At 42.6% G+C, this 18,435-nt stretch overlaps 1 protein-coding gene across 1 annotated transcript in view; it reads left to right on the top strand.

Moving 5' to 3' along the window:
• The first annotated feature begins 2,276 nt into the window (after positions 1–2,276).
• The window catches only part of PGLYRP2 (peptidoglycan recognition protein 2), a 31,248-nt gene continuing 15,089 nt past the window's right edge, over positions 2,277–18,435 (top strand). Inside the window, exons 1-2 of the mRNA XM_082256884.1 lie at positions 2,277–2,405; positions 14,558–15,406. Coding sequence (XP_082113010.1) covers positions 2,339–2,405; positions 14,558–15,406 — 916 coding nt within the window. The 5' untranslated portion in view covers positions 2,277–2,338. The remainder of the gene's footprint in view (positions 2,406–14,557; positions 15,407–18,435) is intronic.

Here is an 18,435-nt window from a genome sequence, read left to right as displayed (position 1 = left end):
ACTTATATGTATTTATACACATACACACATGTAGGTGTTATAGCAGAGAAGCCATATGGGTGTTAATTATTTCATTAGCGAAAGCATTGGTTTCTGCTACTTTCACACCTATATATGTGTATGTGTATATATACATACATGTGTGTGTGTATATATACCCCTACACAGAAGTACAGATGTTATGCCTGCCTCCAAAGATGCCCAAAAAATGCCCAAAAAAACGCCAGCCACAAAAACGCCCAGGTGTGTTTTTGCAGCAGGCATTTTTTTGGGGCATTTTTTGGGGGTCTTTGGAGGCAGGCAAAACATCAGAAATTCTGTATAGGGGTATATATACACACACACTTATATGTATTTATACACATACACACATATAGGTGTTATAGCAGAGAAGCCATATGGGTGTTAATTATTTCATTAGCGCAAGCATAGGTTTCTGCTACTTTCACACCTATATATGTGTATGTGTATATATACATACATGTGTGTGTATATATACCCCTACACAGAAGTTCTGATGTTATGCCTGCCTCCAAAGACCCCCAAAAAATGCCCAAAAAAACCCCAGCTACAAAACCGGCAAGGTGTGAAAATAGCGGAGCAATTCTAATACAATCAAACTTTTTTTTCTGGTTCTGGACATGCTACAGAGCTGAAACTTCACAGGTACACTTTTTAGACCCCCCCCCCCCCCCCCCAGACACTAAATCCAAAGAAATCTCTTTTTTTTTTTTTTTTTCAATAATTTTTTCAATAATTGGCTCTCTATCAAAAATGACAATTTTTAAGAACTTTTTTTTGTGTGATTAATAGTCCCTGGGGCATGACCCAGAACCCTAGGCACTTTTTAGGGGCATTTATTTGGGTTTTAGGGCTTCAAAATGGTGTTTTTTGATTACCGAAGTTTGGGTCCCATTGATTTCAATGGGGTTCTGAAATCCGGGCCGAACTTTCGGGAAGTTCGGGTGTTCTGGTCGAACCGAGCTTTTGAAAAGTTCGATCATCCCTAGTGGAAACCTTACAAGCGGATCTGAACATAATAATGGGGTGGGCAACTACATGGCAGATGAGGTTTAATGTTGAAAAATATAAAGTAATGCACTTTGGCGTCAGAAACATGAAAGCAAGCTACTCACTGGGAGAGGGGGGGGAACCTCTGGGTGAGTCTAGGATGGAAAAGGACCTGGGGGTACTGGTAGACAACAGGCTTGGCAGTGGCATGCAATGCCAAGCCGCTGCAAGCAAGACCAACAGAATACTAGCATGTATAAATAAGGGGATTCACTCCAGAAATAAAGAGATTATTCTCCCACTCTACAAGAATCTGGTCCGGCCACATCTGGAGTATGCTGTACAGTCCTGGGCACCGGTCCTCAGGAAGGATGTGCTGGAACTCGAGAGAGCCCAGAGAAGGGCAACAAAAATAATTAGGGGAATGGAGAACATCGGCTATGAGGAAAGACTACAAGCACTGAACTTATTCTCTCTGGAGAAGAGACGATTGAGGGGGATATGATATCAATGTACAAATACTGTACTGGTGACCCTAGCATAAGGAACAAACTTTTCAGAGAAAGGGAATACAATAAGACACGTGGCCACTCACTAAAACTAGAGGAAAAATGGTTTAACCTTAAGGTACGTAGGGGGTTCTTCACTGTCAGAGCAGTAAGGATGTGGAATTCTCTTCCACAAGCAGTCGTATCAGCAGGGAGCATCGATAGTTTCAAAAAACTATTTGATTGGCACCTTAAAGACCAGAACATACAGGGGTATACAATGTACGGTTAACAGCAAACACAAGCACATCATAGGTTGAACAGGATGGACTGATGTCTTTTTTCAACCTCACAAACTATGTAACGGGTAACAAGAGCCATCAAAAACAAGACATTGCTCTTGTCCATAGTGACACATCTCTGTAAAAAAATCACCTTTATGAGGGTATGCTGCTTCTGCTTGGAATTCATTGTTTACTTGCAATGAAAATAAGGAAGAGGTACTATAGAGGAAGAATAACCAACATGTGAAATTTGAACGACCTAAGAAAGTTAATAAAAAGTTAAGCCAAATTATGCAATACTTTCGGAACAGCCCTCGTATATAGTATAAATATTTATGCCTTGCTTCTCCCTCCTTGTACGTGGCATTTTTTTTAACTAGCAAAACTAGTTCCTGTGATCATTGTGCAAGAACAGAACTCTTGATCAGATGTTCTTGGTGAGCTCACGGTTTATATAATTCCTAGTGTGTAAGTTACAGGAAGCAAGATCAATTTACAGTGTGAAATAATTAGGTGTCCTTTCTCCTATCTCTTATTGTGCAGGTTGAGGTGAACATGGCTTTCTGCCGTCTGATCTGCATCTTTATTCTTCCTGCGTGTTTTTCAGCAGCTCCGTCTCATAGTAAGTGACACACCAGGCAATGTGGGGATACAGTACTAAAAGTAATGAGGTTGGGTGGGCGTGGCCGCATAATCCACATAATATCCTTCTCCAGGAAACCCATCTCCAGGGGTCCTGAGTTATGGCTCTTAAACAGGCCAACATTGTGCTTCATTCTACCTATTCCTCTTATGTGAGAGGCACATCCAGTTTGACCACTAAATCAGCTCCTATCTCTATTAAGCATATTAAGACAGACCCTTCTGGTTGTTTTATCATCCTTATTTTTGAATTCCTGGGGAAGCCGTACACTTTGGTAAATTTGTACATCCCCCCCCCCTTTTACTAAATCCTTTTCTGACCGAATCCTGGGCTTGATTTTGGAAATGGCAGAAGGGCCTCTTATTATGGCAGGCGATTTTAACACAGCACAGTCCTTGACAATTCCTTAGACAGATCCGGGAGTGTGTCTAACCCACTTACCCCTGTGTTCCTATTTGAATAAATTAGACCTGCTGGACGCCTGGAGATGGAAGCATGGTGGGATTTGAGAATATTCTTGTTACTCTGGCACCCATGGCACCCTGTCCTGCATTGATCTCTGTCTGCTCCCTCAGGAACTGTTAAGTCTACTCTCAGAAGTTAAATTTCTCCCTAGAGCAGTTTCCGTCCATTCGCCTTTGCTGGTGGACCTTGCCCTAGGGACTCCTCCTAATAACAGACTTTGGAGGTTGAGCCCGTTGTGGCTTGCTGACTCGGCGGTCACTGACCAGGGGTTGGCTGAGATGAATGCATATTGGCATAGGTGTGCGCAGTTTATTACATTAGGGTGTGCACCCCAAAGCGCAAACACACATGCCTTTCTCTGCAGCCTAAGCTGCACTGGACAGTGAATGAATGGGGAGTTCTGTGCTGAACAGCTTCCTGTTCATTCACAAACTGAAGCATAGTAAACACAGTGGAGATAAAAACAGCCGTCTGTTGGCATATCTTGCGAAACCAGAGTACCAGCCTAGTACTATTCCCTGTATCACTAACTTGGCTGGTGTTGTGGTTGAGCAGACCCCTGAGGTGGTTGAGAGTTTTGTCTTGTTTTATAAGACCATATATAGCACCAGTGCCCACTATACTATAGTGGAACTGGATGATTTCCTTTATGACATTACCCTCCCTAAGTTATCTGCTAGTCAGCTTACTTTTTTGGACTCCTTATTGACTTCTGAGGAGATAGCTGGAGATCTTGCCACATTTGCACGTAACAAGACATCAGGATTGCATGGTTTTCTGATCAAATGATACTTGCATTACCGTGATTTACTAATACCTCACTTGCTCCGGGTGTTCACACTTGCTTTTATGGAAGGATTCTTGATGCCCTCAATGACAGAGGCTTTGATTGTACTCATTCCGAAGCCACACAAAGATCCCCTCCTTTGCGAGTCGTATCACCCTATTTCATTGATAAATACTGATGTGAAAATTTTGGCCAACGTCCTTGCTAGGCCACTGACTTGGTGGGGGCAGATCAGACTGGGTTAATCCTGGGGAGGTCCACCTCTATCAACCTACGCAGACTGTTCACAAACCTCCAGACCGTACATGAAACTGTGGGTTCCAGGGTTGTTGTGGCCCTGGATACCCACAAAGCGTTTGATTCGGTTGAATAGCCTTACTTACTGGAGGTGTTGGCTAAATTTGGCTTCGGGGATACTTTCTGGCTGGGTGAAACTGCTTTTCTATAAACCACGGGCCTTTAATACAGGTAAATAATTATGTGTCTGATATATTTCCTATAACACGGGGCACCAGGCAGGGTTGACCCCTGTTATTTGCCCTTGCTATTGAGCCCCTGGCCGCGCTGATCCGCTCTCATTCTGCAATCGTCGGCTTTGTGATCAATGGCCTGGAGGAGAAGGTCTCTCTATACGCCGACGATATGTTCTCTCCCCATATTACTTGCTGTTATACAACAATTTGGACATTTTTTGGGTTTCCCGGTGAACTGGAACAAGTCCACCCTGTTCCCCATTGATCAACAGGCTGTACACCCCCCCCCCCTCGCCTCATGTCCCCTGAAGTTAGTGGACAAGTTTTGGTATTTGGGGATTGAAATACAACTCCCCCTATCCCGATTCTTTGCAAATAACCTGGATCCATTCGTTGCCTGACTTAGGGCCACACTGAAGCTCTGGGCTACCTTACGGTTTTGGGTAAAATTTATATTTTCAAAATTATTTTCCTACCACGCTTCCTTTATCTATTAGGTAATTCCCCGGTGTATGTCCCTAAGCATTGTTTTCAAGAGATAGATTCCCTCTTAACTTCCTTTATTTGGGGGGAACGGGCTGCTAGGATTGCTAGGGATGCTCTACAGTTGCCTGTTCTTGAAGGGGGTTTTGCGGCGCCTAATCTCCTGCTCTACTATATAGCCTCCCAATTGGCTCAAGCCCATTGGTGGTATTATCCTGAGACTAATAATGCTGCGTCGGCCCTTGAGGCAGCCCTTCTCACTTCCTTCAAATCGTTACAAATTCTACTCCATCGTCGCTCTACTATGGGTAGGCTGAATACCGCTATTTTGTCTATGACCCTGAGGGTCTTTGCAGCCTACAACCTAGACCTGTCTCAGCCCTCTATGGTTCACTCCCCTAATGCTCCCTTGTGGCATTATCTGAGGTTTAAGGAATTCTTTCGTCGGGACGGCGGTGTATACTGGGCTAAACATGGTTTAAAATTGGTCTCCCACTTATATTTTCATTCCTTTGCTGATTTACAAACCTCCTTCGCTCTGCCCTCCACTGCTCATTTTAGTTACCTCCAGCTGCGACACACTGCAACTGCTTAGTTCGGCTTATGCAATGTCCTGTTCCAACCCTCTGCTTTGGAGAAGCTCATTTCTGCTTCTTCCCATGATAAACTGGTTTCCACATATTACTCTGCCTTATTACACTCTAAAACGAAAAGGCTGGTGGCGGTGGAATCTCTCTGGAGAGAAAATATGCTGAATCTGTCGGAAGAGGTGTGACAAGATATCCTTCCTTTGCAAATTCCAGTAGTTATCTCTTCTAGGGACAAAGTCATTAATTTGAAGTTTCTGTATAGGGCTTATTTTACCCCCGCATTCCTACATCACATTGGTAAGCTGCTGTCCCCTGTGTTCGAAGTGCTCTGCTACTGCGGGGACCTTCTTTCATATTGTTTGGGACTGTCCATTGTTACAGTCCTTCTGGTCTGCTGTGACAGAATTCATTGCTACTCTCACACAACTGCCCAATATTTGTAACCCTCTTCGCTGCTTCCTGGGCTACGTGGATGATGAGGATGTCCCTGGTCGTACTAAACTGTTTTTACGTTTGGCTTTCTTTTATGCTAGAAAATCGATAACTTTACGCTGGAAATCTGCTACTCCCCCTGACATACCATTCTGGATCTCCCTTATTAATCTGGTTCTTCCCTTCTATAAAATGACGTATGAGGCTGGGGGCTGCCCCAAAAAATTTCAAAAAATCTGGTCCCTCTGGGCTGACTCCGATACTACGGCCTCCTCCCCTGTAACTGACTCTACAAATGCATATCCTGGTCCTGCTTTTATTGCTTGTGTGACCTTTCCCTCTCCCTTCCCTCTCCCCTACTTGGATATCTTCTGTTCATGCTCCTGCTATGATCATTTTTTATTATGATAACTATGTATGAGATATGTCCTATACGGGCAACTGAAACTATGGCACTGCTTTTCTTTGTTTCCTTTTTTGCTCCTGCTCTTGGTTTAAAAGTACTGGATTCTGTATTTTCTCTCAATGTTGGTTGTATGTATTGTTTAAATTGCATAATAAAAGTTTGCCTTTAAAAAAAAAAAAAAGTAATGAAGATACGTAAGTGCATGATATGTGCAGTAACCTATAGCTAACAGTTAGATTCTGTTTTCCGGTAGTCATGCCAGTTATTGGCTTGGCTTCAAGCCTAACTCCAATGCCATGTTTCTTAGTTTTGGAATGATTGTGGAAGATTTACTATTTCATTTCTTTTCATGCCAAGATTTTCCCTCACTTACTGTTCCTATATAAGAAATGGGGATATTGTCATCCCTGGAACCGGAAGGCACAGACAGCAGTAAATGTCAGAATTCTAAACATTCTGTATGACCCTTAAATGTTATTTTTTTTGTCACTTTGGCCATTACTTCTCTCCAATAGGGATGGAAAATAAAACTGATAGAGGCTCAAACCCTTCCCTACTCTTTAAGAAAAAACAAAAATAAAAACGAAGAATCTAAAGTTTTGGCGGAAATACTGGTTGTTGTTGCACTTCATATTTCATCAGTGTAGCCACATGGTTTTATATGTGAAGTTCACTTAAGGGATTGGGTTTTTAACCAGTTTTGGATACTGGGCCTGCTGCCAAAAGAATTTATATATGAAGTATGTCTTGTGTTTTTGCCCAGCTGCCACTTCCCTCCCTGCATTTGCCAACAATTTCCAGCTGTCAAAATGTCATCCAGGATTTGGTTAAATGTAGCAGCTTTAGAAGTTGCTGTTGTCACAAAACAAACCACTGTTCAGACAGGAGATAGAGAGAAACAAAGTTACATTGTTACTTTTGTATCTGCTCTGTTTCATTCATCTGAAGATCAAAGGTACAGATTTTAATGTGCATATGATATAGGCCTGAGAATATAAAAAAGTTATTTTTTACATAAAAAGGGGTCTTCTTTTTAACCCCTTAATAACCATTTCCCCTATAATTATTTGAGCGATCCCTTGACAAAGTCGTGATGATGGAACCTGTTTAGGAGGAGTGACCAAGGTGTACACTGAATGTTTATCAGAAAGGTGAAGGAGACAAGGACACAGAAATCTATTGGTGCCACATTACCTAATGCAAGGTTTCTCAACCAGGGTTCTATGGAACCCGAGGGTTCATTCAGAGGTTGTTAGTGGTTCCTTTGAAAAATGAGCAAGTTCTGCCTCTAAAATGGGCTACCACTGATTACATTAATCTTTTTAGCTATCTTTAAGGGGAAAATTCTTCCCACTAACCATCACACTAATGTATCATAAGTTGTAGATATGTTAATTAATATTATCAGGAGTTCCTTGCGACCAGAGCATTTTTTCAAGGATTCCTGTGTTGAAAAGATTGAGAAAGGTTGGCCCAATGCATGAAAGAATTACAAAAAAGCATATAAACAAATCCTCTATTGTTCCTAAAAAGTGCGTGTGAGTGCACATATATATATATATATATATATATATATATATATATATATATATATATATATATATATTGTACAGGATACTGGGAATGTGTCCTGGATGGCAGGTGCATTTCCCCAATATTTGAGTTGTGGTTCCGTTAAGGGGGGCAGTGGTAGAGACATTGCAATACTTAGGGGTACTCACTCATGCAGTGTGAGGTGGCCTGGGTTAAAGGAGTTGTAAAGTCAGAAGGTTTATTATTTTAATGCATTACATGCATTAAGATAAAAAGCCTTCTGTGTGTAGTAGCCTCCCCAGCATCCCCTATCACTTACCTGAGCCCATCTCTATCCAGTGATGTCCACAAGTCCCTTGGCCATCCAGGACTCTCCCTCCTGATTGGCTGAGACACAGCCACGGCGCCATTGTGGTTGTCATTCAAAGTCAGTTAGTCAATCAGGAGAGAGAGGGGGAGGGGCCGAGGTGCAGCTCCGTGTCTGAATGGACACAGGGAGCTGCTGCTCAGCTCGGGAGCCCCCATAGCAAGCTGCTTGCTGTGGGGGCACTCAACAGGAGGGAGGGGCTAGGAACAGCAATGAGAGACCTGAAAAGAGGAGGATACAGGCTGCCCTATACAAAACCAACTGCACAGAGTAGGTAAGTATAACATGTTTATTATTTTAAAAAACAAGACTTTACAATCACTTTAAGTTTGGCTGCAGAGACTGATTTACAGTACTGTCTGAACTGCTGAATTTATATTAGGGACCCAGAATTTCGGAGGTCCAAAGAGACTTGGGTGGGAAGAGCATCCAAACTCTGACTACCAGGACTTTGGTCCTGAATGGGGTTAAGTCCTAGGTGAGGGAGGCTTGAAAGGCAGCAGAGGGAAATCAGCACCTGTGTCAGGGAAGTGAGTGGAAGAGAGACTCACAAGCTGTGTGGCAAGTGTGAGCTCTCAAACAACCTGAGACCCGGGCTGCTAACCCCCATGTGGCCTGCCTGGCACCTTTACTATGGCTATAGATATAGATATTATATTTTATATATATATATATAAATATACATATACAACACTACTCCCTTGGGAGCTGCTGAATACGGGTTCCCCTGGGTTACCATTAGCAAGGACATTACAGTTTAAGATTTTCCCAAGTGTTTTAGCTCATTCAGGAAACAGTCCAGTAGCTTTGGTTTTTATGTTTTATTTAGAACTTGGATGGGAGAAGGGAATGCGTGGGATACTCCGACTTTATAAAGCTATGCACAATTAGCTGGGCGACTTGAAAATACTGAGTAACGCTGTGTACCGCTAGTCACGTCTAGGCCGTTGCTTCACTTTGCCCTTGGCTGTGAAGTAGAATTAAGTGAACTTCCTGAGGTAAACTGTATCCTGAGGTAAACTGTACTGTACTGCAGAACAATCTTGAGGGTCCTTCCTGGCACCCTCTTTGTTCCTATACTTCAGGGTCAACTATACGGCACCCCCTTTACTGATACACTTCCTGTGTGAGCTAGCTCCTTGATCCCCTGACTTCTATGGAGTGGTCCCCTCTCCTAGGCAGGCCCTTAGGCAGAACTCCTGGTACTCACAATACTGTTTTTCCCAAAAGTCATCGCCAGCAGCTCCACTTGCCAGCACTCTGAATCCTCTGCAGCTCAGCTGCACACACACCCGGTTCACTTGGCCGACTGCCTGAACCACCTTCCTCACACCTGCAGGAGGAGAGACAGCAGTCCACCTCCTCCTGGGACTTTGCTCCCACCAAAAGACACCCTGCTTCATGCGCTCCCCGCTTTTATCAGCAATCCCATGATGCACCTCTCCAGGTGCCAACCCACTGGGACAGTACATCATTGGCCAGGTTTCCTCCACTGTCCAACAGGCCTCCCCATTGGACACAGTGGGGACACTCCCTCAGACCAGATGAATACACACTGAGCACAGAGAGCAGAACTGACTAAAGATAAGCAGCAGGAGTGTTAGATGCCTTTACCTAGCACATGTCTAAGAGGATGCTACATATATATATATATATATATATATATATATATATATATATATATATATATATATATATATATATATATATATATATATATATATATATATATATATATATATATGTATATATATATATATATATATATATATATATATATATATGTATAATACACACACACACTGCTCAAAAAATGTAAAGGAACACTTTAAAAGCACATCAGTGTATTCTTCCCCATTGAGATCTGATGTGTTTTTAAAGATCTCAATGGGGAGAATGTTAGGAATGAGAGGATGCCACATTGTTTGATAGGAATGAAAATGATCACCCTTCAGAGGGCTAAATTCAAAGAAGCCCTGAAAATCAAAGTGAAAAAATTATGCAGCAGGCTAGTCCATGTTGCTGAAATTTCATTGCAGCTACTCAAAATGGTAGTCAGTAGTTTGTATGGCTCCCACGTGCTTGTATGCATGCCTAACAACGTCGGTGCAGGCTCCTAATGAGACGACAGATGGTGTCCTGGGGTATTTCCTCCCAGATCTGGACCAGGGCATACTGAGCTCCTGAACAGACCGAAGTGCAACCTGGTGGCGTTGGATGGACTGAAACATAATGTCCCAGAAGTGTTCTATTGGATTTAGGTCAGGCGAGCGTGAGGGCCATTCAATGGTATCAATTCCTTCATCCTCCAGGAACTGGCTGCATACTCTCCCCACATGAGGCCGGGATTGTATCCCAATACCCAATGGCAGTCAGTGTGTCTAGCCTGTAGACATCTGTGCGTCTCTCCATGGATATGCATCCCCAGACCATCCATGACCAAACCGGTCATGCTGAATGATGTTACAGGCAGTGTAACGTTCTCCACACCTTTTCCAGACCCTTTCACATCTGTCACATGTGCTCAGGATGAACCTGCTCTCATCTGTGAAAAGCACAGGGCTCCAGTGGCGGACCTGCCAATTCTGGTGTTTAATGGCAAATGACAATCGATTTCCACGGTGCCGGGGAGTGAGCACAGGGCCCACTAGAGGATGTTGGGCAATCAGGCCACCCTCATGAAGTCTGTTTCTGATTGTTTGGTCAGAGATATTCATACCAGTGGCCTGCTGGAGGTCATTTTGTAGGGCTCCGGCAGTACTCATCCTGTTCCTCCTTGCACAAAGGAGCTGATACCGGTCCTGCTAATGGGTTAAGGACCTTCTACAGCCCTGTCCAGCTCTCCTAGAGTAACTGCATGTCTCCTGAAGCCTCCTCTGTGCTCTTGTGACTGTGCTGGAAGACACAGCAAACCTTCTGGCAATGGCACGTATTGATGTGCCATCCTGGAGGAGTTGGTCTGCCTGTTCAATCACCATAGGGTCCAGGTATCGCCTGATACTACCAGTAGTGACACTGACCCTAGCCAAATGTAAAACTAGTGAAAAAACAGTCAGAAAATATGAGTAGGGAAAAAAAAGTCAGTGGACTCCACCTGTAAAACCATTCCTGTTTTGGAGGTCATCTCATTGTTGCCCATCTAGTGCACCTGTTGTTGATTTCATTAATACCACGGCAGCTGAAACTGAATAAACCCCCCCCTGCTACTTAACATACCAGATCAATATTCCAGGAGTTTAATTGACTTGATGCTATACTCTGATTAAAAAGTGTTCCTTTTATTTTTTTGAGCAGTGTATAAATAAATAGATACATACAATCACACACACAATTCACAAATCTGCATAGATAATTGAGTGCCAACATATTCTATATACACAGGTGTGCACAGCCTTTTGCATTAGGGTGTGAACCCCAAATGTATTAAAACATGGACAGTGTTAGTTGGGCAATGAATGGTGTCAGTAGGGCAGTGGACTTTTCAGTAGAGCAGTGGAATTGTCAGTAGGGCAGTGTCCTTAGTTTTTTATTTTTATTATGTCCCCTGTTGGGGGGGGGGCTTTGGTGAAATAGCAGGGGGAATCTGCGTTGCACGAGGTGATTAGGGTGTGCCCAGGCACAGCTTCTGCACATGCCTATATCTATAGGGCAGGATGTAAGTGAGGAATTTCCCAGCAAATGCTAAAGAACCCCAATTGGCTCTAAATGGTCACATTCAATGTAGTGCAGTAGCTATCAGTCTATTCGAAAGGATAAAACAGCCAATCTTTGGCTTTTTACAAGTGAATGGTGTAGGGGTGGGGCAAGTAGAATTGAAACCCATTATACATATGAAGGGTTATATTATCTGTACAATTTTTTTAATTACATACTGTATATTATTAGGTCTGCTTCAAGCATGCAAGATTAAACAGTTCAGCTCCCATAGCTATATACCCCATATAGGTCAGATCAATTTTTACATTTCTGGTGAAGCCATGGAGCACGTTATGCTGCCTGAAAAATTGTTCACCATGACCAGTTTAGTGGTGGGTCAGTGATGATCTGGGCAGTCATATTCATGGAGGGACGCACAGACTTCTACAGACTTCTACAGGCTAGACAATGGCACCCTGACTGCCATTAGGTATAGGGAGGAAATCTTGGACCCATTGTCAGACTCTACGCTTGTGTAGTGGGTCCTGGGTTCCTCCTGGTGCATGACAATGCCCAGCCTCATGCTGGAAGAGTATGCAGCCAGTTCCTGGAGAATGAAGAAATTGATACCATTGAATGGCCCCCATGCTTGCCTGACCTAAATTCAATAGAACACCTCTGGGATATTATGTTTCGGGCCATCTGACACTGCCGGGTTACACCTCAGGAGCTCAGTAATGCTTAGTGATGGCTCTCATTAGGAGCAAGGCCCAATGTTTTCAGGCAAGCATACAAGCACGTGGGGTCCATACAAATTACTGAGTACCATTTTGATTTGCTGCTATAACATTTCAGCAAAATGGACTAGCCTGCTGCATAATTTTTTCACTTTGTTTTTCAGGGTGTCTGAATTTAGCCCTGATCATTTTCATTTCCATCAAATGAAGTGGCATCCTTTTGTTCCTATTTTTCCCCATTGAGATCTGATGTATTTTCAAAGTGTTCCTTTAATTTTTATGAGCAGTGTATGTATATATATATATATATATATATATATATTGTGAGGGATTAGCTCGGTGGCGGGTGTGGATGACCCCTTGGGGGGGGGGGGGTTAGTTACACAGGGAGATAGTCGAGAAGTGGTTGCAAACAACAGTTTGGTTTATTCATGCAATTTTCTTCACCAGACTGCAAGCGTCAAAAACATCCAAAATAAAATAAATCACAAAATAAATCCTTGCCACTGTGGGCGGCTACCTTCTCACACACAGGAACCTATCTAAGGAAGTCTGTCCCCAACCTACTGTTGGGCCGACTTGGCTGATCATACAGCAGACTCTCAATAGTCCATGTTTTATCTCTTCACACAACAAATGTCCATTGAACATATCCCTTTTCTCTTCACATTGAACGTGTCCTTTTTCTCTTCACATTGAACATGTCCCTTTTCTCTTCACATTGAACATGTCCCTTTTCTCTTCACATAGCACATGTTCATTGGACTTTCCTTTCACATAGAAAACATCCATTGGTTTTTCTCTTCACACTCTTCACATAGAAATAGTTCATCTTCTCACCTTGAGAAGTCTTCACACTTTTTACCCTCCTCAGCGCACATCGCTTCAGGAGGTCTTCACACTTTTTACCCTCCTCAGCGCACATCGCTCCTGGAGGTCTTCCCCATGCTCACACAGCTTCAGGGGGCATTCATCTGACTGTAATCCTCTCCCCAGCTCACACAGCGTCAGGAGGCAGCAATCCTTAGACTTCCTCTGGACAAATTATAGAGGCCTTAATTTCCTCATTCTGAACAGCTGAAGTCTGTTCAACGTCCTTAGACAGTTCTGGCTACCTTTGCAGCCGACACCCTATAGTAATTGGTGAATTTTCTAAACCAGGTGGAAATGTATCTCCTGTCTGTGACTACATCCACAGATTTACCTGACTTCCTGTCACAATATATATTTAATAGGAACAACAGACGCCTTTTTTTGCAGCTTTCTTTTTCAATTTCAATGCATTTATTATTTTTGGTATAAGCTTTTGGTACAGATCAAACAGTCAGTGTTGTTCAATCACCTAATTTGCTAAGGTTACCATGATACAGTATCTCATAATAATGAAAATACATGTAGCGCTACCCCCGTAGGAGCCGCTGGTGAATAAGGAACCCCCCACCCTGCACAGCCAGGCACACCGAATTTCCACAGCACACTACAGTCAGGAAAAAGTCCATCAACTTTGTTTGTTTTGTTTATTAGGGATATTCAACGTTGAATGGGGATAGGGGTATTATGGGATGCCCACTTTAATTTTCAGCAAAAGAACTCTTCAAGGACACAACTATATACAACCCATATATATATACTCCTCTTCTGCCTCCGCCACATCACTTGCTTGCAGAACACTTAGGCTCAGCTGGAAACTGTTTGGGGGATCTGACAAGGCATTCAGCCAGATCCAGTGAAGCCCTTTACATGCAAGGACTGCGGGCACCTTTGGTGTGTAGAAAAGTCCCAGTGTCTAGCTGCCTTTCTGTGGCTAGTAATCCCAGCACCACCGCTTCAGGATCCTGGATCATTCACCGTGACCCAGATTCAAAGCTCACAGGCTTGGCTGCCTGCCAAGCCTAACAATCTAACTACACTACAAAAAACCTATTTACACTACCACACTAAGCTAGAGGGTGCTACATACATTTTTGCAGTGGCTGACAACCAGTTTCTCAAAGAACATATGGGAAATTGCTGTGTAGTGTACTTGTTGTGAATCGAAATCCTCATGTGCCCCATCCGTATTCAGTTCCTTGTCTATCAGATACTATACATCTGTAACACTTTTAGTTATGCCCTGTATTTGTTTTGTACATATGTGGTCAGTATGGTGTGATGTGTGGGTGATAAGTCTTTTTAACTTGCTAGTATGCTTATTTTTAACTGCCATGTTTCCTTTGTTCTAGCTATTATGAAGATGGAAACCTTCACTAATCTCATACAGGAGCTGGAGTCCAGTTTGCCAGAATGGCCTGCTAAGGATGTTACTGAGCTGCTGCTCTCTATTATTACTAAGCCATTCCAGTCCCATCAACATTTGACTGATAGACAAGCTGCTCTTGCCCGCGTTTTTCTGTCGCAGAAGGTGATACGTTTAGAGGACCTGCATTGGCAGGAACAAGGAGTTGTTTTGGCTCCTGATGGTAGCACTGTGGCTTTAAGGTCTCTTGTTGACACAGTGGTCTGTGGTTGGAAAGCTAACTGTGATGTAAAAAAATTTAAAGTTGACAAAAGGAATGTGGAACCCAGCAGGGATACAGGACCAAGCCAAGAGCCACACAGCCAAACACAACATACTTGTCGTATTTCACTGCCAAGTATGCTAGGATTACATTTTGCCAGTTTAAAAGTTCCTTTGCAGGTGCCAATATATGCTCCTGATGGATGCTGGGATTCTACTACTGATCCAAAAACCTTCCAGCTACATGGAGCCCCTTCTATAACTGATCTGACACTCGCCAACATCAATGGTGTATTGGATGGTGGCCTACTGAGGGAAATGATGATCATAAATGAGACCCAGAAGATGAGTGATCTACTTCAGTCTTACTATGGGGGAATTCCAGCAAGAAGCCCATACAGGAGGCAGAATTTCCAGGCTCTGCTGGAGAAAGGGGAATTAGGAGATGAGATAGGAAAAGCAATTGCTTGTTACAGGAAACAATATCCAGATTCTGACCTTCCTAATATGACAGATGAAGAGCTGAAAGAAACCACAGCTGCAGCAGCAAAGCAGTTTGAGCAGCAATATTTGGGTATAATATTACAACTATTACTCTCCATTCACACTAATACGACTTGTCAGGCGACTTGTCAGCCTGACATGTCGCGGTCCGTTGTGTGGTACAGGAACCGTTCTAATAGGAGCGACACAAGTCGCTCCAACTTAGAAAAAGGTTCCTGTACTACTTCGGGGCGACCTGGAGCGACTTGCATAGACATTCATTCTGTGAAGTCCGTGCAAGTCGCCCCGAAGTCGCGCTGCACGTGACTTCACAGGTCGCCCCCGAAGTCGTGCCGCTTCAGTGTGAATGCGGTCTTATGTGGATTTATATTTTTACATGTTTATAAAGATCTAGAAAGTCCCAAACACAAAAGAATTGTTTAACCACTCCAGTCCCAGAGCCATATCTTTTTTTATTTTTTGCACACAATATAAAATGCACATTTTAGGCCTGAAGAATAGGTAAAACCCTGATACAGTATATATATTCTGAAAGCAGAAACCCTAGACAATAAAATGGTGGTAGTTGCAATTTTTTCATGTCACGTTTCATTGACGCAACTGTTTATCAGCCAGTTTTTTGGATAAACAAATACAATCAAGTTCACTTTAGTGCATATAGATGCAATATATTACCCAATTGTTTGAAAAAAAGAAAAAATACACAACATGAGGTTGTGCCAAGTAAATAGATACCCAGCATGTAAAGCCTTAACATTACGTGCGCCAGTAAAACAGTATCCAAAATAGTCAATAGGCAAAGCTTTAAAAGCCTCTACAGGACATCAGGTTTGAGTTAACCATAAACAAAGGCTAGAATTATTGCTTACTTACTATTGATTACAGCATGCATGGATTTATATACAACATGTAGGGCATTCATCATTTTTACACATGGGCATCCCAACACATGCATTTTTGTATATAATAGGGAATGATGCTTTTTTTTATTAATTACTTTAAATGTTTAAAATGTTTTTTTACATAACGAGCCCCCTATGTGATAGAATATAGATTGTGGCTGGTTCTCTTTACGGAGACCCCTCCAGACCTCATAAATCCCCTGCACTCCCCTGCAGCTAATGGTTAGGCTTCATGCACATGCTGGATTGGATGTATTTACAGCTGCTGTTTTTGGCTTCAGACGTTTTTTTCTGCAGTCAATAAACTCCCTAGCATGTTATCCTATATGTCCAAAAAAAAAAAAGAACGCAATAAGAACGCTGAAAAAGCCGCTATTCTGCGTTTATCAGTGTTTTTAAACCATTAGCCATAAGCTTTTGTGGGACTATAGTTTTGCTTAAAAAAGCTACACCTGAAAAATGCTGAAAAACGCTACTGCAAAAATGCTGGAAAACTCCTTCTACAGCTACAGTTTCCTACTGGTGTTTTGATAACATCCAGTGTGCATGAGGCCTTAAAGCGGAGCTTCAGTCAAAAATAAAAAAACCGAAAAGGTAAAAAAGCATTTTTTTTACTATAACATTCTCCCTAACGTGGAGCTGTCCCTGTGGTACTTCTTGTATTATTACTGTAGATGTACTCAAGCTTTAGAGTTGAATGAGGGCCAGTGTCATTAAACCCACTTCCTATGAGCCCGGAAGAGCCTGGGCCAGCGTCATAGACCCACCGCAACCTGAAGCTGAGAAGCAGCACAGTGATGAGCTATGTTTCTGTTGCCACTCTGCTTTCTCCTTCTTTAACCACTTCCCAACCGCCCGCTGCAGTTATACGTCGGTCGCGCGTCTGCAGCAAGGGGGCGAGTGCTTGCCGCCGGCGGCGCGCTCCCACACCCACTTGGCAACGGGGAGGTGGGAAGGTGGCTCCGATTGCCCCTTGACACCTGCGATCGCTCCCTGCTAAGAGAGAAGGACGGCCAGCTGTTGTAAACACAGCTGACCATTCTTCTCTCTGCAGTGATCATAGAGCTCATGTGAACCTTCTATATAGGAACACAGGTCTCTGTGATCATTTCACAAGCCACGCCCCCCACAGTTAGAAACACGCCCCTAGGTACACATTTAACCCCTTGATCACTTACTGTGTTAACCCCTTCCCTGCCAGTGTCATTGTTACAATAACAGTGCATATTTTTAGCACTGATTACTGTAGTAATGTCACTGGTCCCCCCAAAAGTGTAAAAAATGTCAGTCAGGGGTCCGATCTGTCCGCCGCAATGGCGCAGTCCCGCAAAAAAATCGCAGATCGTCGCCATTACTAGTAAAAAAAAAAAAAAACAATAAAAATGACATAAATCTTTCACTTAGTTTTTAGACACGATAACTTTTGCGCAAACCAATCAAAATATGCTTATTGCGATTTTTTTTCTACCACGAATCTGTAGTGGAAAACAAATTGGCCTAAAATGTTAAAAAAACTTAAATTTTTTTTTAAATGTTATATAGCAGAAAGTGAAAAATATTGTTTTTTTTTTTTTTTTTTTTCAAAATTGTCGCTCTTTTTTTGTTTATAGCGCAAAAAATAAAAATCGCAGAGGTGATCAAATACCACCAAAAGAAAGCTCTATTTGTGAGGAATAAAAAAGCACATCCATTTTATTTGGTACAGCGTCACATGACCGCGCAATTGTCCATTAAAATAACGCAGTGCCGAATCGCAAAACATGGCCTGGTCATTAAGGGGGCCAATCGTCCGGTCCAGAAGTGGTTAACTTGCTTCTTTTCAGTATGTTAACCTATTGGTTCCTTGTGCAGCGTCTCTCTCTCTCTCTCTCACTCTGAGCTCTGCTGGACTCTGAGAACTGCAAGAGGCTGATATCAAGTCAAAATTAGGTACCCTCAGTGATTGCATTTACAAATATCCATTTATGATGCATTCATGAACACAAAGCTACATTCTTATACCGGCCTGGAGTTTAATTCTAGTTCTAATCCTAAACTATCTTTAGTTACAGTTATATCATTAGTATAAACGAATACACAATCGTTTAGAATCAGCGTGTTAGAAAATGTCATACTTTATTATTATATGGAATAAATGAAAAATTATTACAGTTAATAATTATGAAATAACTTGCAAGCAGGAAATGCCTGATAGCAT

Source organism: Pelophylax lessonae (genome assembly GCF_965119305.1).
Source record: "Pelophylax lessonae genome assembly, chromosome: 4".
Taxonomy (NCBI): domain Eukaryota; kingdom Metazoa; phylum Chordata; class Amphibia; order Anura; family Ranidae; genus Pelophylax; species Pelophylax lessonae.
The sequence above is the reverse complement of the archived record's forward strand: the minus strand, read 5'-3'. Positions and strand labels throughout refer to the sequence as shown.